At 52.1% G+C, this 23,114-nt stretch overlaps 1 protein-coding gene across 4 annotated transcripts in view; it reads right to left on the reverse strand.

Moving 5' to 3' along the window:
* Positions 1-23,114, reverse strand: part of Kif21b (kinesin family member 21B) — a 48,563-nt gene that overhangs the window by 14,499 nt on the left and 10,950 nt on the right. For all 4 annotated transcript variants that reach the window (XM_040737347.1, XM_040737345.1, XM_040737346.1 and 1 more), the window contains exons 2-26: positions 20,122-20,344; positions 19,640-19,822; positions 17,520-17,669; positions 17,295-17,429; positions 16,791-16,961; positions 16,409-16,524; positions 15,718-15,913; positions 13,599-13,788; positions 12,805-12,868; positions 12,489-12,707; positions 12,056-12,137; positions 11,568-11,685; positions 10,631-10,822; positions 8,675-8,874; positions 6,265-6,372; positions 5,709-5,777; positions 4,573-4,805; positions 4,167-4,314; positions 3,776-3,970; positions 3,578-3,679; positions 2,345-2,510; positions 2,137-2,188; positions 1,868-1,925; positions 836-1,041; positions 679-756 (exon numbers count right to left, since the gene is read on the reverse strand). In XM_040737347.1, the coding sequence (XP_040593281.1) occupies positions 679-756; positions 836-1,041; positions 1,868-1,925; positions 2,137-2,188; positions 2,345-2,510; positions 3,578-3,679; positions 3,776-3,970; positions 4,167-4,314; positions 4,573-4,805; positions 5,709-5,777; positions 6,265-6,372; positions 8,675-8,874; positions 10,631-10,822; positions 11,568-11,685; positions 12,056-12,137; positions 12,489-12,707; positions 12,805-12,868; positions 13,599-13,788; positions 15,718-15,913; positions 16,409-16,524; positions 16,791-16,961; positions 17,295-17,429; positions 17,520-17,669; positions 19,640-19,822; positions 20,122-20,344 (3,654 nt within the window). The remainder of the gene's footprint in view (positions 1-678; positions 757-835; positions 1,042-1,867; positions 1,926-2,136; positions 2,189-2,344; positions 2,511-3,577; positions 3,680-3,775; positions 3,971-4,166; positions 4,315-4,572; positions 4,806-5,708; positions 5,778-6,264; positions 6,373-8,674; positions 8,875-10,630; positions 10,823-11,567; positions 11,686-12,055; positions 12,138-12,488; positions 12,708-12,804; positions 12,869-13,598; positions 13,789-15,717; positions 15,914-16,408; positions 16,525-16,790; positions 16,962-17,294; positions 17,430-17,519; positions 17,670-19,639; positions 19,823-20,121; positions 20,345-23,114) is intronic.

Below are 23,114 nucleotides of genomic sequence, written 5' to 3' on the forward strand. Positions count from 1 at the left end.
CGTCAGTCCATGGTACACAGTAACTAAGGTGTCTTTGTTTAAACAAGGTGATGCAGACACCACTGAAAACGTGGTCAGCTCCTCGCAGGAACCGGGCCCTCCATCCTCCCCAAGAACAGTTCTGGCTCTGATTCACCGGCTCGGTGTTCAGAACATCTCAAAGAGCTGAACTGTGGACCATGAGAACTGACAGTTCCTTCAACGAAGAGTCTACCACCTTGATGGCCTGCTGACTCCCCTCAGTGGAAAGCTGTCATTACGTTGCCCTCCCTTTGGATCGGCATCCTGAGTTCATCTCAGTCCTCAGACAGCAACTTCCGGGTGCTCTCTGAGCTCACAGATGAAGTCTGTGTGGCTACAAGCATACAGATGTCCTTTCAACTCCTGACTACCAAGGCCACTTGCAAGTCAGTGCTATGTGCGTCTGTTTTGGTAAAGGCTGGGGTCTGGGGCAGGTTCTTTCTCTGCCTTTCACACACAATGATCACTCTGAGTCCAGATGCCTCATCATCTAGCTGTGAAGACCACCAAACCTCTTAAGACTAAGTATATGACCATGGGGCCATAAAGGGCCGTATCAGCAAGTGTGTATGATGATTAACTGAGAAGAATCCCAAAGCCATTCATGCACCTAAGGACTGGACAGGGACTTGAGCAAATTCTAGAACGTATTCTCACCTGATAGGCTGCCCCCGGTCATAGGACTTTCTTCGGGTCAGAGGGGATGTGTCCGTGCCACCTCGAGACTGTCGAGGGCTAGGAAAGAAGGGCCCAATGAATCCGAGACCTAACTTTCTTCCCACCTTGACCCACGTACCTGGATCCCCTTCCTTACAAAGTGCTGCCCCGGGTGGGCAGGCTGACCGTGCGTGAGACCTTGTCCCGGTAATAGGGGTCCCGGATAGAGAAGCCCACTCCATCCTCTTTGATCTCAACGAGGGAGGCCAGGGACTTGGTAATGTTCTTGGTGGAACTGTCCAGTGGGGGTCCCAGGCATTCTGCAGACACAGCCTTCATTTGGGCAGATAGCTTAGGCTCACCCTAGGAGAGGAGGAATGAGCGGACCAACTTGACCAACTGATGAACCATAAAGGGGAAGTAAGAACTGGGCCTGATGACACAGACCTGCTATCCCAGGTACATAGGAGACCGAGAGTCTAACTCAAAAAAAAAAAAAAAAAAAAGCAGAGAGCAGAAGGTCTAGCTCAGTGTGGGTTCAAACTCCAGTATTGGTGGGGAAAAAACAAAACCAAAACCCATGAGAAGTGGGTAAATTTTGAGGAAAATGATACTGCCTGGCCTGAGGGAGAGTTGCTGATGTGCAAACCAGAGTGTCCATCCAAACTGATCTAATCAGATAGCTCCAGGACTAGGCATAACGCATTGCTCACAGCCTGCAGTTTCCCACATCTGACTTTAATAAGACCTGAGTGCTGGTTCGTTCTCATCACCGATCTCTCATTGTTAAGAAAACTCTCTTACTGTTGACTTTCATGCGGTCCAACAAATAGTTGCAGGAAATGTAACCTAGAGTTCCAGAGTCAGCTTTAACTCTGAGTCTCAGGCTGAGAGGGAGGCGTTCTGTAAAGTAGGGTCTCTGGATATAGTGATGTCATGGGGTAGAAAGAGTTCTTGTCATTTCTCCCATCGTGAGAAAGAGTGGGTGCCTAGCCTACATAGCAAATTCTAGGTTGGTCTCCCACCATGCCACCCCTTGTTCCAGGCCACATCCTTCTTGGCATCTGTATTCCTGCTGCGGACAAAATTGAATGGGGGCTGGGGGCATGGAACTGCATTCATAGGGATAGGCTGTGAGAAGAGAGGCGGGCCCCACTAAACCTACAGCCTGATTTCCAGCAGGGCTTACCTTGAACTTGAAGTCGTCATGGCTGGTGGAGCCTTTCATGGTGAATGACTGGGAAAAGCTGAGGAAGAAAGCAAGAGAGCTTAGGACCATGATAGTTCTACTGTAACTAACTATCTAAGTCTCTCTAGGACTTAGTCATGTGGGCCCCAGAGAACCGGCGAATCCAAGCTTAGCCCTGGGGCCTATGGTGAACCCGGTGCACCCCGACCCCCCTCCACGCCCAGGTGCATGCAATGAGGCAGCCAGTGACTCCCTGCTTGAAAACTCACCTTCCCTCAGAGAACTCTGAGACTTCCTCGTCTGTGCTCGCATAGCCATTCTCTGAGGGAGTGGGGGAAGGAAGGAAGAAGATGGTTGAGAGACCCCTTCAGAATATGTGGAAAGGGGACACAGCCTTTCTCTCGGACCAAGGCTTGGGGGGAGTTCTCACACAGGGGGTTTTGGGAGCTGGAAAGCCTTCCCCACACTGAAGCATACCCTGCTGCACATTGTAGATGAGGGCCTGCAGCTCAGGGTGTGCCTCGGCCTTCTCACGCAAAGCATCTAGGAGGAGGTGGTTCTGGGAAGAGCCTGTCATGTCTGTTTGTCTTAGTCGTCCTTCCAGCAGCCGGATCTGGGCTTCCTTCTGTGCTACCTGTAGTCCCTGGGGACAAAGAACAAGGCTTGGGCTTACTCTTCCTAGTCTGTGGCTGATGTAGCCCTTAGGCACATACACAGACACAGACACAGACACACACAGACACACAGACAGACACACACACACGCATACACACACATACATACATACACACACACACACACACACACATGAAGGTCACCCTAGTATATACTCTGTTATGGGTAAACTTACAACCCCTCGTTCAGTGCAGAAGTCCCAACCCCTGTTACCATAAAATGTGACTGTACTTGGAGACAGGTCCTTTAGAGCGGGAACTAGGATAATATGAGGTCATAGGGGTAGTCCCTAATACAGTGTGACTGGTGTCCTTATAATAATAGACCATGATAGGCTATGCAGGAAAGTTCATGTGAAGACATGAGAAGAAACCATGGCCATGGAGAGAAGCCTCGGAAAAAACGCCCTGCTGACACTGGGATCTTAGACTAAGGACATCCCTGATGCACCAGCCACCCAGCCTGTGACATTTTGTCATGGCAGCCCTAGCACACCCTTACAGCCCCCTAAGACAAAAAGCAGCACTGAGGAGCCCCTGGGGGTCTGGCTAAGACTTGGGCAGGATGGCTTCCCCACTTCTTTCCAGACTAGCTGGTGTCTGTCCCCAAGACTCAGGCCCTAGGATAGGAAGAAACCTTCTTCAGTCTAATGACTCCTGGTGTTCTAGTAGGCAGGGGGTGGGGGCGTGAGGGGGGTGTGGAATGTAATTTTTGTTTCCTGCTCCCCGATTCCCAATATGCACACACTTCTCCCTCTGCTCCAACAGACCCAAGTCCAGTCCTGCTGAGGATGGGCCTGGGCACCTTTAACTGAAGCCGTGTGGTATGCCAAGGCCCTTACGTGCAGCGTTCTGTACAACCAACTACAAGCTCTGTATTGTCAATGCTCCGGTTTTATAGCCACAGAAGTGGAGGCTTGCAGGTTCAGTAGCTTGTCCCAGCCTGTGAATGACGCAGGTGGGAAGGAGCCAAACCCGTGGGCTTCACCACCAGGGTATGTGTTGCATGCCCAGTTCGCGGGAAGATGCAGCTCACCTTGTCAATGGACGCCTTGAGGAAGTTGTCTAGCAGTAGGCGGGCTTCAGCTAGTGAGCAGGAGCTAATGACCACTGACGTATCTGTTGAGTCCAGCTCCTCCTATTTGAGACCAAAACGCAGAAACCTTGTCACACAGGGCTGCCGAGCCCGCTCATTGCTACTACCCCACCCAGCCAGGCTGGGTCCTGTGGGTACCTTGGTTTCCTCCAGCTGCATGATGGTGGCTTGGCAGTCAGTGATGCTGTCATTGATGTAATCAATATTGGCTGCCAACACTTCCATCTCCTCAGCCAGCTCCTGCAGCCCCTTCTCCTCCTCGGGGCTCTCAGCCTGCAGACGCTCCCGCTTCCTCCGCAGGGCCTCCTGTAGGAGGAATAGCTCCTCCCTTTTCTGTGGGGGGTTTGGAGAGAGGGAGGATAGTGATGGAGGGGACACCTCGGCCTAAGCAAGCTCTGCTTTCAGATCGTTCACCAAGACACCCGCCTGTCGGGGTCACGCAGAGGTCAGAACAGGCACGAGGAGCCGGAGAAGTGGGGAGTGACTGTGCAGGTGGAAAGTGGGGTGGGAGGGATGAGGGGGGCCCCACCTTAATGAGTCGCTCCATGTCAGCCTCCAGGTTGACAATGGTCATCCTCTGCATGACAATGTCGATGATCCTCCGTTCCAGGGACTGCCATTTGAGTCTTGCAGCCTTACTGAAGCTTTGGCTGGCCCCTTTCTTCTGGAACTTCTTCCTGGGAGAGGGAGGCAAACGGGCTTTGGCTGACTGCTCTGAACCTCCGAAGATCGACTGAGCTCCTGCACAGAGCCTGACAGACAGCCCAGGCACCAGAGCACTTTCCAGAGCTTCACAGTCCCATCCTGTCCTCAGGCCCTGCTCACACGCCTCACCTGGCTGGGCCCACAGGCCATGCTCACTCTCCTCACCTGGCTGGGCCCACAGGCCTGCTCACACTTCCATCCTGCCCACAGGCCCTGCTCTCACTCCTCACCTGGCTGGGCGGGTGCCATTGACAGTGGCTGCAGGATGGTCTCCCAGGAAGTGGTTGATCTTCCGGTTCCACTGGCGCACTATGCTGGAGACAGAGCGCGCTCCTGATTCAGCCTCAGACGAGGTAGTGCTGGCAGATACCTCAGCCCCAGAATCCAAATTGTGGGGCTTCGATCCTACACGCCCAGCCACTCGCTCAGACATGGGCTTTGCCAAGCGCCTTAGTGCAGAAACCTGGGCAAAGTGAGGACAAGAAGAGGGGACCCAGTGAGCAAGGAAGACTGGAGCTTCAGGAAAGCCTGACTTGAGGGTTGGGAGAACAGAGGCACTGTGCAGGCCTGAGCTTGGGGCTGCAAAGGGATAAGAAGCCTTCAATGTAAAATAAACACAAGAGATGTTCTCTCTCTCTCTCTCCTTACTCGTATTTCCTTGAAGGATATGTGTTTTATGGGTGTGTATGCGTGTGCACATCTGGGTGTGCATGTACACATGTTTCCTGTGTGGACTCCAGAGGTGGACACCGAGTGTCTTGCTTTATTTCTCTATTACTCAGTGTCTCTCAGTTAACCCAGAGCTCTCCAGTTAGCTAGACCAGCTGGCCAGCAAGCTCTGAGATTCATCTGTCTCCACCATGCCGGGTTTTTAATGAGGGTGCTGGGGATTAACGCCCAGGTCCTCAAGCTTATGTGGTAAGTCATTTACTGATGGGGTCATCTTCCTAGCCCCTTTTTCTCTTTGTTGTTTTTGTTTATTTTGCTTTTGTTTCTTGAGACAGGTTTCTCTGTATAACAGCTCTGGCTCTCCTGGAACTCACTTTGTACCAGGCTGGCCTCGAATTCACAGATCTGCCTGTCTCTACCTTCCAAGTGGGATTCAAGTGTGTCACCACTACGTGGCTTTTAAATGACCGGTCAGGCCCTGGGGGTGGGGTGTGTGTCTTCTGCCCTCTAGGTTCGGCTCACTGGTTGAGAAGTCATTTCTCATGGGCTACCTACAATTTGGCAGGCTATGTTCACTGAATGAAAGGAGATCCAGGCCCCAAGCAGCATGCTTTTCCGTCCCCCTTCCCCCCCACATTGCTTTAGAGGGTAACTTGGGAGCCAGCCCTGTACATCCCAGCCTGATGAGAGTCCTCACCTCCTGGGTTTTCCTCCTCAGGACTATTTCCTGCTGCCTCTTCTGAGACTCCAAGGCCCGTATCTGAAACTGAAAGGAAAGGTTTGGGCCACATTCAGCCGCCAACCACACTCTTGCTGTCCAGACAGGGTTGGGGACAGGCTGGGCGCTCTACAGCCAAAAGCTCAAGATTTTCTTGTGTTGGGTGATTCTTACACTGCCAAACTGTAGATAAGATGACACACAGAGTTGCGCCTTTCTACCAGGAGTGGCCATGAGGAATCCCCGCTCACCAGGGCAATTCTCTTGGTCTTGTCTCCTACTATGAACACGAATCTGAACTAGCCAGTCTTCCTAGGCTAGCTCTTCTGTGCCCGAAGCTCCATGTGTCCGATTTTGCTAGTGGCCTTGAAAACTTCATGCCTTTCTCTGGATGGGACCAAAGCCAACCGTGGCGCCACCCTTCTAATAGGCTGTATGTGCTCCAAGCATGGGTGTTGTCACTTGGAACAGTAGGAACTGGGGGGTGAAGGGTCCTGGTAGGGAAGGGTGGCTGAAGGCTCCAGGGAGCTCTTACCTCCTGCCTCCGTTGTTCTTTCTTGAGCTGAGCAATCTCCCGGTTCCTCTTGGTCTCCACCAGCCGTCGCCGCTGCTGCTCCTCACGCATCTGCTTCATGAGGGCCACCTGGGATGGCAGAGACACTGGAGGTGAGGCAGGAGTGGGCAAGAGCGGCTGATATGCCCAGTCACAGCTGGTTTTGAGGACACTGGTCAGGGAGGTAGCCCTCTAGACATCACTGACTTGGGGGTCCGAAATGTAAGATTTCCTCCCCGCTCGTCCTGAGGGGCTAAGATAATCTGACTAGCCGTTAAAGAAGTGGCCTTACCGCTTACAGTCTATCCCAGTCCCCACTAAAAGCCACCATCCTCAGCTTGGCTGAGATTCCAGGGCCAGTCTCATAGTGACAGCAACATAATAACTTGCTACGTGGCAGGCCCCAGCCTTATGATGCGCATCTCTCCTGTTTTACAAAGAAAGAAATGAGTCTTCCAGACAAAGTGACTGAGAGACACAGAGCTAGGAAGAGCTGGCTCGACTTGGAGCCTGGGTCATCTCACTTCCCAAACCCAGGCTCCTCTAAGTCACCTGCATGTGCGTCTGCGTTCCTCACTGCAGGGAGATGAGTGCACGCCTGGTACAGGACAGGGTTGAAATGGGCTCAGGACTGAGGCAGCATTGCTCTGCAGGGTTCCTATCAGGAGACCCTGTAGCTCTGGGTCTCACCCCGTCAAGATCTGCAGACACAGGCTCTGCTTAGTCATTGGCTGCTCTTCTTCCTACCCTTCAAAGGAAGAACTGGGGCCCTGCTCGGGCACTGTGAGACAACCCTAGGCCCTTCTTTTCCACTCACAGCCCTGGGATCACAAGGGCATAGTCAGGTGACCAGAGCTAGGTCCTGGATGAAGGGCCTCAGAGGTCTAAGAACTGAGAACATGAACACGGGTGGATTCTCCTGTCTTTGTACCACGTCTTGGGCATTTGGTCATTTTTCCAAGATTCAGAAACCCCATGAGAGTGAGCCCTTGTGAGGCGTCTGGGGTCATTTCCACTCAAGATGGGAGCTAGTTGGGGGAGGTTGGGACTATCCTGAACAGGCACCAGTAAGAAATCAGGGAGTGTGGGGGGGGGGGGAGGTGGGGGGGTGGGGGGGAAGTGCATCAACAGACAAGCATGCCAGAGTTGGCTCAGAAGTACATGTAGTAGTACCCAGGTCACAGCTGACTGCAGACAGCCTGGGACTAGAGCTCACTGGGCCCCCTCTGCATTACTAAAGGGCTCCAGGGGCCCAGGGGATTCTGTGGGTGTTTGAATCGCAAGTCCTTTTACCATCAATGGCATCATGTCTACAGGGTGGAAATATTGAAGTAGAAAGTGAGTTTGGGGCTCTTTGGGGCCATGCTGGTTTGATCACAGCAAGGCAGGGAGGGACTTTTTCATCTGCAAATAGAGGACCTGGACCTCCCCAAGGACAGCCTGTCCAGGTACAGATCCATTTCCTCTAAAATCAATTAGCTTTGTCTTTCCCGTGTCCACTGGCCAGAATCAGTCAGGTCAGCAGTCAAGACACACTTCCTAGTGACTCCTGTCCCATGAGTCCCCAAGGGACTCAGCTTGCTGGGGCTAGCACCTTTGCCAAGCTTTGTTAGGGGTCTAGTCCCAGAGCTTAGCTCAGGGCTGTATGGAGAGCTGAGAGATACCAGAAGCTATGGGCCAGGACAGGAAGGTCCGAGGGTGATGGAGGATATACACAGAGCAAGGATCTGCAAGCTCAGGCAGGAGCTAAAACCACCCAGATACCAGAAGTTCAAGACCCAAGCCAATGCCATCAAAAGAGCAGACCCTGCAGACTGTACCCTGTGGACTGCGGCCCAGAGCCACCAAGAACACACACCAGTTCAGAACATCAAGGGCAGAAGTTGCATCCCAGCACTATGTCCTGGTAGCAGGAATTACCTTCCCTGAGCTTCAGATCTCCTTGAACACAATGGGAATGCTAGCCTCCTTTCCTAAGGATGGAACGTGACTGAGCATGCAAGATGCCTAACAGTGCCAACTATTACTATGACTAGAGGCTTGTACCAAATGAGGCTTTAAGGCTTCCTTGTGCAGACAGAAAATATTAGTACAGCTATAGTGATATATATATCACTATATATAATATATATATTATACTAACATATATATATTATACTAATAGTGCAACTATTAGTACAGCTTCCCAATACGAGGGCAGCATTGAGCAAGGTGCCCGCAATGAAGCCAGGTTACTAGGAGGGAGTGCGCATGCTTGGGGCAGGACCAAATCAGGTGATGTGTGTTCAGTGGAAGAGCCACACTTGACAGCAGTGATAATATTTAATGTGGAACACGGATCCTAAGACACGACATAGGTCCCCAGACCCCGCTCCTCGTGTCCGTTGCCTACCTTGGCCTTCTTCATCTCCGCTACCTCCGCTTGCAGCTTCTTCAGCTCCCTTTCGTAGCGGGACTGGTTCTTGAGCAGCCTGGCGTGCTCCTTTTGGGCAGCCTGGAGCTTCTGCAGGTCCCGGTTCATCTCCCGCAGCCTCTTTTCATAATCCGCCTTTATCTTGTTGGCCTTCTCCTCCGTGTAGCACTCCATGGTGCCTGGGAACAGGGGGAAGTGGTGTCAGAGCTGCAGGCTCCACGGTTCCCACTACATGTGGGCTTGATGGGGAGACGGGCCCCGAGTTCTAAATTTACAGTTGACCCTTTCCCTGAGCCTGCTTCTTCGTTTGAACAGCGAGGATGTGGGTTCAGCAGCCGCCCTAGTCCCTTTCCTGCTCTGACACTCCATTGCTCAGCAGTGTTTTCAGACCAAGACTCTGGTCTCTGGAAAGGTGGTGTTAACAAGAAAGAATACACTGGCCAGACACTCCCACCAGGACTGGGAACCGACATCCCCAACTGCATGTCTAAGAGCAAGCCGACTTCCACATATCACTCCATCTCAGAAAATCTTACTGCTTCTTGCCCGGTGGCTCAAATCCCGACCTGGCTCCCTTATCAACCAAGCCTCCTGTCCACACAACCAAGCCTTGAGCTCAACCTTCGAAATCCTTGAATCTGACCACATCTTAACCACCTGTCCAATCTGCCTCCTAAGTGGTCTAGCTTCTGCTTTCATCCTCCTATATTACAGCAAGCATTGTGGTTTAGAAATGCCTTTAAGTCTGTAATACCTCTCCCCCAAAACTCCTTACCCTCTCAATACTCTTGAGTCAAAGAAACGTCTAACGACAGACACAACCCATTCTCTGACTGGTCTAGACCGCCATTCCACCAATATGCCGGGCTCACGGCTGCCTCTGGGTCTTCTGTTCCCACTCTCTGGAATGTTCTTTCCATTTCTAGTTCTGCTCTTGTGCTGCCTCATCTCTTTTGAGCTGATTCCAAGGTCACCCTCTCCGGGTAGCCTTCCATGCCCCAGCTGCCCACCCCTAAGCTCGCCATCCCCTTTCCTTTCCGTATTAAAAAACAAAACGAAAGCCCGACTCGGTTGTGCCGGCCTGGATAGCAGTTCTGCTCACTTTATGCTGCTACTCTGCTAGAGTGTACATTCCATGAGAAGGATTTTACACACTAAAGCAACTCCAGCCCCCGGATAACACCTGCTCGATAAGCAATTCAACTAACATTTGCTGAATAAGGGGACAAGGAAATGAATCACCGAATGAGTAGGCTGCAAAACAGCAGAAGGGGGGGGGGGCACAACTTGAGAAGCCTTATAATCTGGATATAGTGTGGGTGGGAGGGGTGGGAGGGGTGGGGTTGGGAGGTATCTTAGTCACGTGCCTAGGGAGATAGAGGATTAAAGATTCCTAATATTTAAGATGGAAAAAGGAAAAAAGAGCTAGGCATAGTAGCACCCGTGCATGGTTCTACCACAGGGAGACTGAGGCAGAAAGATTGCCACAAGTTTTGAAGCCAGCCTGGGCTACATGGCAAGACTCTGTCTCAAAAAGAGGGGACCATCAAAATGGCTCAGCAGATAAAGGCACTTGCTGCCAAGCCTGATGACCAAAGTTCAATCCCTGGGACCCAGATGGTGGCGGGAGAGAACAGGCTTCTGCAAGTTGCCCTCTGACCTCTTTCTCTCTCTCTCTCTCTCTCTCTCTCTCTCTCTCTCTCTGTCTCTCTCTCTCTCTCTCTCTCTCTCACACACACACACCACGCAAGTAATTTGAAAGCAAAACAAAAGTAGCAGAGAAACTGGGTTAGATACAAGAACGTTTTAACTATGGGTCAAAGGTCGCAGTGTTGGCCAGAGGTCCCTTGTGCAGAAGGCCAGGTGCTATCAGAATGATGCTGGGTTTCTTGACAGAGCAGGGAATGGGTAAGAGGAGCGTGGTGCTGGCCTCACTGAGGTTCTGCAGCACGCGGTCGCGCTCCAGCTGTGTGTCTCGGATCTTGTTCTGCAGCAGGATCAGCTTCTCCTCGTACTGGTGCTTGAGCGTCTGCAGCCGCCGCTGGCTGTTCTCCAGCTCGTCAATCAGCTTCTGCTTGATCTCAATCTCGCACGTCAGGTCCGCCAGGTCTGCCTGGAAGTTGACTTCTGCAGGCCGGACAGAGGCAGACTTAGCCCCGTGCCAGGGGCTGGGGCAAGGGAGCAGATGTGGCAGTCGGGGGTCAGGGACCATCCTTTATCAGTGACTGGAAAGGTAGGCAGAGTGCTGCCACATGGGCCAACACGTTCAATGAGCCACTTTAGAAACGCATGTCTGATCTCAGGAGCTTGGAGGGAGTCTAACACCTTCCCCACCCTGATGGGCCCACGAGCCTGCATCACCATAGGACCACGCTTGGGTGGGGGAGGATAAAGTGACCCAGAGCACCCTGTAGGGCTGTAGGTAGGAAATGACAACAGGACAGAGCTGAAGGGCAGATGTCTGCACATGAAGAGGAGGGTGTTGGCACTAGCCAAAGTCATTCATCAGAATCCACCAAAGTGGGTCAGAGACCTCTCTGATCATGCTCAGTGGTAACTCAGGGAAGGCCAGTACCTTTGCACAAGGCAGTGATAAGCACTGGACTCATCAAGTCTTGTGAAGGGTCGACCTAAGCACAGTGGTGGGCATATACCGAGAGCTAAGTGCCACCCATCATTTGTTATTACTATTTTGTTGGCTTCACGTGCAGGACTCCAAGCCCTGTCTAGACAAGCAGTCTCTGACAACATTAGCAGGCCCGACCCCACCCTGATCCATCCGAAATTTTTCTTGGGAGCCAAGTTCTAACTGACAGTCCCACCATGGGGACTGGCTACAAGTGTCTCATCTCCCCTGCCCCAACCCACGCACCCTTTTCTTCGGGGTCGGAGTCTGAGTCTACCAGGCTCTCTTCGCTGCCCGTGTCTTCATCCTCATCCTCACGCCCTTCCTCCTCCTCACAGCCGCTCTCGTCTCGCTCCTCCTCCTCCTAGGCACAATACACCATTAGGGTTGTACTTATCTCATGAGATGGGAGCCCCAAAGCAGAGACCGGGCCAGATACAAGACTTCAGGGATATCAGCAGGGGTGGGACCCTGCCACACCCTCCTCTGGGAAGACCATCCACTCCTAGCAGCCTTTGTGGTAGATGCTCAGTCTAGCATCATCCATTTAAGATGAAGCAAAGACCAGAGGGATGGAGATCACCATGGCAACAAGTCAGCATTATCAAGAAACTCAAGGGTGAACTAAAGGCAACTCCCTGTTCCACCCCACACAACACTGATGGAATCTCTACCCCAACAGGGGCGTGGTGGTAAGCCCATGGTGAGGAAGACGGGGAGAGGGGGGTCCTCACCTCCTCAGCCTCATTCTCGTCGGTCTCCTCACTATTTTCCTGATGGAGTTTTGCCCTCTTTTTGAAGGCCTCTTTCTCTGGGCTGTTTATGGAATGAAATGAAGCCAGATAAGAGACTAACACCACAGGCTGGTGGTAGTAGGACTAGGTTCCTGCTTTGTAGGGAGCCAGATGTACTTCTCCAGTACCTACCCCCAACCCTGCTCTATCTCCTGGAATTAACCTTGTGAAAAAGCACACAAGGGAAGGTTGAGGAGGTATCTTTGCTCCAAACTGAGCAAGCCCATTACTGGTGTGCCCCTAGGAGTGGGGTGAGGCTGCGTAGGGGTAGTCGTCCCTGTACGTGGGGTAGGAAGCAGTCCTCCTGGAGGGTGCGTGGGGGCGGTCCACTCCAAAGTTCTGGCTGCAGGGGAGGTAGAGACATTCCACTCACCTCTTCCTCCGCTGCCTAACCTCTTTCTTTTTCAGCCGCTCCAGGTCTTGCTTGGCCCTTCGGATCACTTCAGAAGCATCTTCCATGGAGCTGGCCGGGCTGCCCCCAAACGCTGGGCCTGCTGGAGATGCTCCCAGGGAGTAGGGATTGCGAGCAGAGGCCCGTGACAGGCTTCGGCGGAGGGACTCATTCATGGCCTCACTCTCCAGCAGCTTTGTTCTGTGTGGACAGAGTGAGTGGGTGGGGCCAGGCAAGCCACACAAAATTGGCCTGGCCAAGGCCCTCCAGCCTGCTCACAGTGCATAAGCGTACTCACCGGAGCTCCTCAATCTCCCGGATGTAGTTCTGGATCAGAGCGCCAATGGCCTCATTGCCATCACCTGAATGGAGAAGACAGACAGGCACAATAAAGAAAACAGGGGACAACAATAAGGGCGGAGGCCGTGGCTCTAAGACTGGTGGCGGCCTTGTATGCGCTTCCAGCATGCTACGTCACGCAGGCTTTTCCATAAGGGAATCTATGTGAAGGAAATGCCTGAACATGATCACAGTTGTAACCAAGCACTGTTGGGTAATAGCATGAAATTGGAAACAATCTAAACGTCCATCAATAATGGCTGTTCAATAAATTATTCAACATCACATATGGAGCATCATGCAGTCGTTTAAAAATTAAGTGGCTTTTAACGTGCAGATTTATAAGACATGATGCTAAATGAAAAAAAGGAAGTCATAAAATAGAAAGTATGACCTCATCTACAGAAAATGCAATGCATATTCTTCACATACATACAAATGATACATTCAAATGCACTTACACTCAAAACAAATGTACTGAGAAAGTGTGGGAAAACACGGACTTAGCTGCACAGGAATGAGCCTTCTGAAAGCAGAGACGTGGGTGGAGAGCCTGCTGTGGCGATTTTCATCTTTTTCTTAATGTACCACGTGTCTCTTACAGCTATGCGTGTATCATGCTACATTAGCGGGGCGTGCATAAATGTACTAATCTGGGCACTGGCTGGCCATCGCAGCCTGCTTGATACCAAGAGGCTGAAGTGGTAGGAGGCATGTTATTGCTTCAAGCTGGTCCACTGTGCCCCAACTTACCAGCCTTGGCTAGAAGCAGGTTGGCCTCCTGGCTCATGAGCTGTGTGACCCGGTTGTTGATGGCATCGATGGCCTCCTGCATGGCCTTCACGCGAAGCCGCAGAGCCCCATTCTCCTTCTGTAGCATGGCATTCTCCCGGAACAGGTCACTGTAGCCCTCTGCACCGTCCTCCCCAATCACCCGCTTGCCCTGGGTTGGAGACAGGTAGGGAGCACTCAGGTGCTAAAGGTCATGGGAGGGTACAGTGACAGTCCTCTTCCACCTGTCCTCAGCCTTCCCCAGGGCAGAGTGGCACTTGTGGTCTCTCCCTTTCTCTGGTTTTCCTAGCTTAGCTCCTGTCTCCCAAGGCTCAAAAGCTTACAATGCTTGCTCACACAGCACTGGATATGGGGCTTCACTGCTTATAACCTCATTGCCTGGGAGTCTGAGGCATGAGGGTCACAATCTCAAGGCCAGCCTGGGCAAAATGAGTCCCAGGCCAACCTGGACTACATAATGAGACTCCTCTTATAAAACAAACAAACAAACAAACAAACAAACAAACAAACAAACAGCTTGGTGGTGGTGGTACCAGCTTTAATTCAAGTACTTAGGAGGCAGAGGCCAGCCTGGCCTACAGAGACAGTTCCAAGACAGCCAGGGCTACATAGAGAAACATTGTCTCGAAAAACCAAAGACATAGTTCTCTCTCTGAGTCAGTCTGGCGTAAGACCACAGGGAGTGGTGGGGACTGGGGTGGAGAAAAGTCACAGAGAGGCCGTCACTCTCTTGATATCTTTGCTCCCTAACGTTTAACGGTCTGCCTTAAAGCTAGAATCAGCAAATCAGAAACCATGCATACTGTCACCAAGACACTGGGCTTACAGAATTGTCTGCTGTATAAATAAAAAGTTAAGTGTTGTAAACTAATGAATTTGGCCTTTTTAAACCCCTCTCTGAGCCGGGAATTGATGGATCTCTGTGAGTTCGAAGCCAGCATGGAGCATGGTCTACAGAGTGAGTTCCAGGACAACAGCCTCCAAAGCAATACAGAGGAAACCTGTATTGAAAAACCAAAAAAGAAGAAGAAGAAGAAGAAGAAGAAGAAGAAGAAGAAGAAGAAGAAGAAGAAGAAGAAGAAGAAGAAGAAGAAGAAGAAGAAGAAAAGGACCCCCCCCCACGAATGTCACTCAGTCAAAGAACTACTATTTACCCTATCAGGGCAAAATTTTAGCAGTGCAGAGTTTGCCATCACTTTTCATTGCCTTGACTCTAACCATCTGTGTCCTGGGTTGCAAAGGAGGTCAGTGGCTCTTAACAGCTCACAGACAGGATATGATTGTACAGTTTGTTTGTATTTGAATTATGAAATTTCTTCATATAACAAACATTGCTACTCACTCCAGACAACTTAGTGCCAGTTGTTGGTGGAGACAAATTTTTCTGCAGAAGTTGAGACTTCCTCCTTGACTTCCAAAAAAGTAGTCAGACAAGTTGCAGTCATCTGAAACCATGTCCAAACCCACCCATCTGTGTGCCAGATTCAGACTAGGGGCCACCAGCGGGTGACGTCAGCCTTGGATATGTGGAATTAGACATGCCCCTCAGAGCACCTGTTTTTCTCCTTCCTATTGTATTTTATATGGCTTACTCCCTACCCAGAGTGCCTGCTGGCCTCCTCCTGCTGATACTCTATTCTTTTTTCAAAATCTACAAGAAGAATTCCTTTCACAAAGCCCTCCCTGACTGCAAGCAGGCTGACTCTTCTGCCTCTGTTGGACACTCCTGTGTCCCCGCTGTCAATGACTCCACCATGGTGAAGTGGTCTCATCTATTCCAATGCAGTACATTCAGTGGACGTGAAAGCACCTGGGAAGTACCTTCCCTGAACAAAACACCCACACTACAAAACCGAGGTGCTCTAATTCTTAGGCTTTGTGTTCTAAGCCTGGATGGCTCAGTCTGAACCCAGTACTAGGAGCCACATCTGATGCACAGCGATGTCTACCAGACATGATGGATGGGTGATGAGAAGTGGGAGGCACACGCCCGACCTTGTCGTGGGATGCTATAGGGCAGGGTGTGAAGCAGGGCACCGTCTCCTCCTGGGAGTGCCCGGGGGAGCCTGGGTGTGCTCACCGCTTTGTACTCCATCAGTTCCATCTGCAGGCGTGCAATCTCAGCTCGCAGCGCACTGATCTGCTGGCTGGTCTTGTCCTGGTTCACCACCACTTTGTTTTTGATGTTGCGAGCCCGGTTGGCATATTTGAGAGTGTTAAGCGTCTCCATGAAGTCCCGATCCGAGGGGCTCACACAGGCGATCATGATGGTCTGGCTAAGAGGGCAACCAGGCTGGGTGAGGACAGAGGGCAGAGGCAGACCCAGAAGCACTGCTCCAGAGCGGAGTCTCTGTGTCACACTGATCCCTCCCCAATTTAATGCTTAAAGGATCCTGAACCTGAGATGTGGGACCCTGGACCACCTGACCGAGATCTTCTACAGCAAGAGAGGAAAATCCTTGAAAGCCGTTAACAAGGGCGATGTCTAACTGTAGAATTCTCTGCTCGGTGAAGCACATATGGCAGGGCCTCTCTATGGACTGGTGTTTCCCATTTCTTGTCTCATTGGACTATATGGTTTTCTTTAGAATTGTCTCTTGCTGCTGTGAAGTAATGAAACTGAGTCTACCTAGCCACAAGTCACCCAGTCCCTCAGGGTTCCTGCCTCCGAGTCTGCAGTCTAAGCTGAGAAGGCCCCCTAGATCAAGTCCACATCAGTATTCTCCATCCAGGAACTTTCCCACCCTTCCTAGACATTGGCCATCATGTACCTGTTGCCCCCCAGAGAGTCCTGGAGCAGGCGAGTAAGCTTGGAGTCCCTGTAGGGCACGTGCACTACCTTCTTGCTCTGGTCCCCCAAGGCGCTGATCACATTGCCCAAGGCCAGCTGCGGGAGAAAGTGCCTAGGCTCAAGAGTCATACTAGGAGGGCAGTGAGCACAGTCCCAAACATCTGTACCCTCCAGCACCAGCAGCACTCAGGCCTCTGATATGATAAACTGAGGCCTGGGGGTGCAGGAAGGAAAACCCAACAGGAGTGACTATGGGTGCCCCAGTTAGCAGCTCAAAGAGGACTGGGCAGCCATTGAAGTATACAGCCTGCTTGAGCCTGTGCCCTCTGGCTCCTGGGGCTGGTGACTCTCCATATGCCTACCAGACCACAGTTGATGGAGATGCCCTCCTTGGCCCGTTCACCGGTGGCCCCGGTCCGCTTCAGCCGCTCGGAGCCGGCCAAGTCCACAAAGTGAAACTTGGCAGTGAGTGTCTCATACTCGGTGCCCGTGGGGGCTGCTCCATCAGGAATCCCCGTCACAGTCTCGTTCACCTGCAGCGGAATGTGACAACTGGCTCACCCCAGCCCTACCTCCTGTTCCTCTACTAGCCTTCCACCCCACAGCATCTCCATCGGCAAGAGTAGGCTGCACAGCACCAAGCCCCCCTGTGCAGAGCACCTGAGAGCAAACACTGTATTTGCACACACTATCAACGACCCCACTGCATAATGGGGTGAGAGGCTGAGGAAGAAGCAACTGCGAGTGGCAGAGGCACGCTCCATTTCCGGAGGTCTAGCTTAGCCCCATGTTTGTTCATCCAGTCCCTGGGACACACTTAGAGCATGTAAGAGCATGTAGCTCCTGGGTCCCCAAGAGCACCTCACCAGGTCAGGCTGGGCACACACTCGCATCTGGCACAGGTGGATGGTGAAGATGGCATGGGACCGGGAGCTCTGAACATTCATCTGGGTGCTGGCTGTGGTTCGTGACAGGGCGCCCTGCTTCAGGCACTGGATCAGCTGGGGACAGATGCAAAGAGAGCGAGCACTCAGGACCCGTGTGCTATAGGGCTGGGACCTTCAAAGATGCCCATGCATAAGAGTGCTCACCTCCTCCTGGGAGTTGATGAGCCGAGAAGTGACACCTGTGGTGTAGATGCCACCGTTGGCGTCCTCGTGGATCTTGATGTTGGACCTGCGGTGGCGTGCATCAGGGTCACGCGTACTATCAAACAGGTCAAGGATCTCCTCGTTGTAGAGCTGTGATGGGAAGGGAGCCATGGCTGCATTCGTATGGTACATGGTCCAGAGACCCAAGGGCGTCCTCGCATTTATATACCATCTCAATTTGCTAAAGTGGAAACAAGCTCTGGAGTTTAACTTGCTGAACCCTGATCCTCCTAGACAGTGCTATCCTGAGGCTGCACGTGCTGCTCTCCTCCCTGAGGAACAGTATCCAGCAGCTGTCAGCTCCAGAGGGAGACTGAGGACAAGGACAGAGGGATGCGGGTCCTAGGGATGAGGCATGGGGAAGACATGAGCCTGCGTTGGGAGGATCTCATCATATTGCCTGTCTGGCAGAGAAGGCACGAGGCTGTGGTTCCAGATGAAGGAAGACAAAGCTCTAAGAGTCCACAGAGACTGAAGCATCTTTGGATGGGGGAAGAATGGCTGTGTGTCTTGCCCAAGGCTCAGGAGCAGAGGGAGCTAGAATGGGCACTGTGGGCCAGCCTTCCGGAAGAATACTGTGCCAGGTGGTCAGAATGGCCAGCTCATTTCAGATGTCTGCTGAGGTAATTCCTGTGATTGGAGCTGTGGGAATGAAATGCTATGTTGTCAAAGGTGGCGGGGGGGGGCATTACCCAATCGAGTCCGATGGAGTCAGAGAGAGGGGGCACTGCAGCCCTCGAACGTCTGAGGCTTTGTTGGCCTTAAAGGGCAAAAATATCCCGCAGGAAGGGGAAGAGGAAACAGAAGGAAGAGATGGTGGAGACAGAGTGCCATGGGGTCTGTCTATCTTGTATTAGGGTAAACACACTGCATCAGTTAACCCCTTGTGGTTCACCCTTTGGCCTGAATTTGCTGGTGTGCTCTTTGAAGTTCTCCATGGCAACAGAATGGCAAAGGGAAGAAAACAGAAAAGCTCAATGACATACAGACAGCAAGAAACACACATTCATGTAAACAAACATGCACACACAAAGCACACAAACACACACGTACATACATGCATACTCACACTTATGCAACCACACATGAACACGCGTATGTGCGTGTGTGCGTGCATGTGTGTGTGTGTGTGTGTGTGTGTGTGTGTGTGTGTGTGTGTGTGTGTAAGCCAAAGGACTAAAATACAGGTCCCTTATGGGGAAGGTAGCAACCATGGGTGCAAAGGAATGAGACACTGGGGCAGTGTACAGGGGCAAATCTCAGCCCTGTCCATCCCTCTGAGGGCAAACAAAGCTCAGTTAAAGCCTCAGGGTTGGGAGGTGAGAGACCAGGGTGGTTCCAAACCCATTAAACACATCAGAGCAGGGTTCGTTGGGAGGGGAAACTAGATGTTGAGAATCAGAATGCCCAACAGCACATTTCAGAGGAACCGGCCAGGTTCCTGTAGGAAATATCAAGGTGGATCACCTTCCTGGACTTTTAACCCCAAGAAGGCCATCTTCTGGACAGAGCACCTACTGAGTTGTCAGCACGGCCCAAACGTGAAAGAGCCCGGAGAACCCTCATGTGCTCCCCAAAGCTCATGGCTGCACAGTCCAGGCTGATACCTCCCAAAGCTGCAGGGCCAGAATAAAGGAAAGGCCCTGCTGGAGACCCTTCTGTCGTGAGAGGCCAGGATGTATCTCAGTCCAAAAGATACAGGCAGGTGCTTGGAGGCAGAGGACAGGCTTGGTGGGGCAGAACACATTGACAGAAGCAGGGCTCTCACCACGTACCAGACTCACTAACCCCTATAGAAAGAGGTCAAACCAACTTTGCAGAAATAGTTCTGAGTGGTCTTGTGGGCTGCCTGCCTAGGGCGGGGCCAGAATCAGTCAGGATCAGAGGAGATCCTAAGCTACATCAGTTACCCACAAGAGTTTCCTAGCCCTTGCTTAGCAGCCTCTGTGGATGTCTTCATGTTCCCTATGCTCATTTCTCTGCATGGCCTCAAGCTCCTGCTTCCATGGCCTTAGGCTCCGACACAGCTTCTTTCCAGCCACCCTCCAAGGCCATGGTACCTCCAGGAACTGGGCGCTGACTTTGAACTCAGGCCCAGTCACGCCCTGCTCTTGTGCCCGCCGCTTGCGTTCGTCGATGCCCCTGAAGAGGTGTGCGATGGCCCTTGGGATGATGCCCTGCTCCTCTTCTGATGTCACTGTGTCGAAGCCGGTGCCCATAGTGTATGTCTTCCCAGCCCCTGTCTGCGTCGGCAAAGACAGAACGCAGGTGGTGACCAGTACTCTCTGGGGAACCAGCAAGCCTTGGCTTGGGCCAAACCTCTTACCCATTACCCCCAGCCAAGCTGTCCCCGTTTCAATCCAAGAGCCATACCCTACAGAATTCTCTGACAGAAACCTAAACAGCCATGCAGCCATAACTCAAATGCCAGGCAAAGCTGCACAATTGGGCCTAGACTGACTGCTCTCTGGTGGGCCTCTCCCCCTCACTGGGTGGGGGAGGCAGGTTGAAATGGCCACTGGTTGGGGCAGGGGTGGCTTACCTGTCCATAGGCTAGCACCGTGGCGTTATAGCCCTCAAAGCAACCTTCTATGAGCTTGCTCACACAAGTCGAATAGATCTGCTCCTGCCAGGTGTCCAGGTCAAAGACAAAGTCATAGGTGAAGGCCTTGTCCTTCCCCAGCAGAACCTGGGGCTCCCCAGGGGTGACAGAGGTACAGATGTGACAGCCTTCAATCTTCTCCTTTGACAGCTGGGGCCTGATCCTGTGCAGGGTGGAAAGAGCTGCTGGGTGGAGGTGACAGGTCCTCCTCTTGCTTTACCAGACACATTTCTATTTACCCCACAAGCCAGGAAAGGAAGTAAGGTAGGAAGCCCCAGGGAACACTCCAGTAACATATATATATATATGTGTGTGTGTGTGTGTGTGTGTGTGTATACACATATATATATGTATGGAGAGAAGAGTCACCCAAAGCCGTGGTTACTAACATTGATTGAATGCTTGGAACCCTGACTGATACATATATATATATATATATATATATATATATATATATATATATATATGAGAGAGAGAGAGAGAGAGAGAGAGAGAGAGAGTCACCCAAAGCCGTGGTTACTAACATTGATTGAACGCTTGGAGCGCTGACTGTCTGTTAAGTATGTTCTATATAAATGAACTCATAGGTTCTACATTGTAAACCCACAAGGGATCTATTTATTTGCCTGATTGTCCGCTGTACAACCTTAGGTCAGTCATTGAGACAGAGGCTGACAGCAACTCAATGACTGGCCCAAGGTTGTACAATGGAGAGTGAAGGGGCCAGACCTGGGTGAAGGCGCCCCTGCCCCTCAGAGGCGTCAGTATCCTCTTACAAGGAGATAATAGCCCATTCTGGAGAGACACAGCTTAGGGCAAGGTTGGGGAGAGAGGGACGGGCTAGGTGACTCCACACAACTCTGGATCACATTCCTCTGTGCCAGAGGCCGTTTGGGAGAAGAGTCCAGCACCTAGAGAGGCTGCAAGGGTCTTCAGTGCAGCAGCCACCTCCAGGTGCCAAGGCCTAGTGGCACTCTCAGACACAAGTTCTGGTTCTTTCCAGGAGCTGAGGGCAGCCTAGGTCAGGTGAAAAACACCCTGTCAGGGCAATGAAAAGGGGTGCTGAGCCAGCTGCAGGGTGGGCCCATGTCCCAGATCCTGCCTCAGAGGAGGAACCCCTATTAGAGGGAGAGGTGGCACCGGTACCTTGTGGGGAGCTAGCCACAGGCAGAATGTCTCCATCCAGCCACCCCTCACATCCTTTTCTAAGCTGCATCACCATGATGAGGTCCCCATGGCAACCAAGCATGAGTCAGTAAGCATGCGTGCAAGGACTGGCAGAAAGCACCCTTCGGATATCCTAAGGCAAGGGTGGGGGTAGACTCGACTGCCGTGGGCTCACACAAGCGGCCCCATGGACTGTGCACTTACAATAAACTGCTTGTCAGGTCCCTCTCCCTAAGCCAACGTTTACCAAGAGAACAAACAAACAAGAGGGGCTAAGCCAGCACCCACTCAAGGCCCAGAGGCCCTAGCTGCAGAGCCCTGTGTCTCCAAGTCACCATCTTGCTCTTTTCCCAGTAGCCACAACCCCCAGAGACCCACTCAGAGCTTTCAACTGGGTGAGGAGTTCCCAAGCTGCACTCTGCTGTGGATGAGAGGACTGGGAAAGGGCAGGCATAGGTGTGTGTGTGTGTGTGCGTGCGTGCGTGCGTGTGCGTGTCTGTGTGTGTGTGAGCGTGCGCGTGTGCATGTTTGTGTGTGTCTGTATGTCTGTGTGTCTGTGTGTCTGTGTGTGTGTGTGTGTGTGTGGTGAGCACTCAGACAAGTCTCTACCCATACGTAGGAGTCTGGCTTTCTTCAGAAGTGTTTTCTGTGAGGTATAAACAGTCACTTTAGTGAATGGCTCTCTCCAGAAATGGAAGCCCAAAGGAGTCCCCGCTCTTACATAACTGTCAAGAGCCATACTAAGATAGGAGCCCAGCTTCCAAGCCTCTTACCTGCTCACCTGAACTGGTTCCTGACAGAAAGGGCAAAATTGATTCTCTTACATTCACTCTGAACTTCCAGATCAGAACCCCATCACACACCGCCCCCAAGACCTCAGGGCCAGCAGGCTCCTTCCTTAACTTCTACTTCTGCCTGAACCACTGCAGCCGATACTCAGAGCTCACTGCACTCCAGGCAATCAATGCCTATGAACTGACACATCTTAACTCTTGTCCTTACAGCAACCCCTGGGGGTCATTACTAGTGCCCTACTGACAGATGAGGAAACCAGGGCGCTGTCATTCAGAGTCACAGACAGTGAGGAACCATTCCAAGACCAGGCAGGCTGAATGAACTAGCCCTTCCACAGCCCTGTGGTAGGGCTCGGGAGAGTGGAGGGAAGCCTCAGACACCCTGGGAGCGCATGGGCAGCTGTAGAGAATGAGGCATGGTATAGCATAGACATTGGAGCTTTGGCTCTGCCCTGGGCCTGTGGATGCCTCCTCCCAAGCACATGGGTGCTCTCTGGTGAACTGACGGGGCAGCCTGGGAGGACCCTCCGACTGTGTAGACCAGCATGAGCTCCTGAAGACACCCTCCCCACCACGTGGCAGCCTGTGATGGGATTTCTGGATCCAGTTCAAATACCATTTAATTACTGCAGGCAGATGGCAATGCCGGCGATTGGAGAAGATTGAATCAACATCCCTGGAGACAGGGGGAGCAGGCCTGCTGTCAGAGGCCTCCCAAGGTCTTCAGTGGCCAGCCCCCAGAGCATCCACGGGGCCAGTAAAAAGAGAGTGGAGGAGAGCAGTCTGGGAGTGTACACAGGGTCAACCTGGGCTTTAGGTACCAAGAGTTGTGAGCTCTCCCTGGGATTCTACTTTCAGTCTAAAGCATCCTGATATAAGGGGTTCTGTACCAGAGAGCCATCTAGCCTCTTGCTAGCCTATTCAAAACACCAGGATGCAATCTGTGAAGCAGTTCTCCTAGGGGGGGGATAG

The sequence above is a fragment of the Mesocricetus auratus genome, unplaced genomic scaffold (genome assembly GCF_017639785.1).
Source record: "Mesocricetus auratus isolate SY011 unplaced genomic scaffold, BCM_Maur_2.0 Super-Scaffold_100676, whole genome shotgun sequence".
Lineage (NCBI taxonomy): Eukaryota > Metazoa > Chordata > Mammalia > Rodentia > Cricetidae > Mesocricetus > Mesocricetus auratus.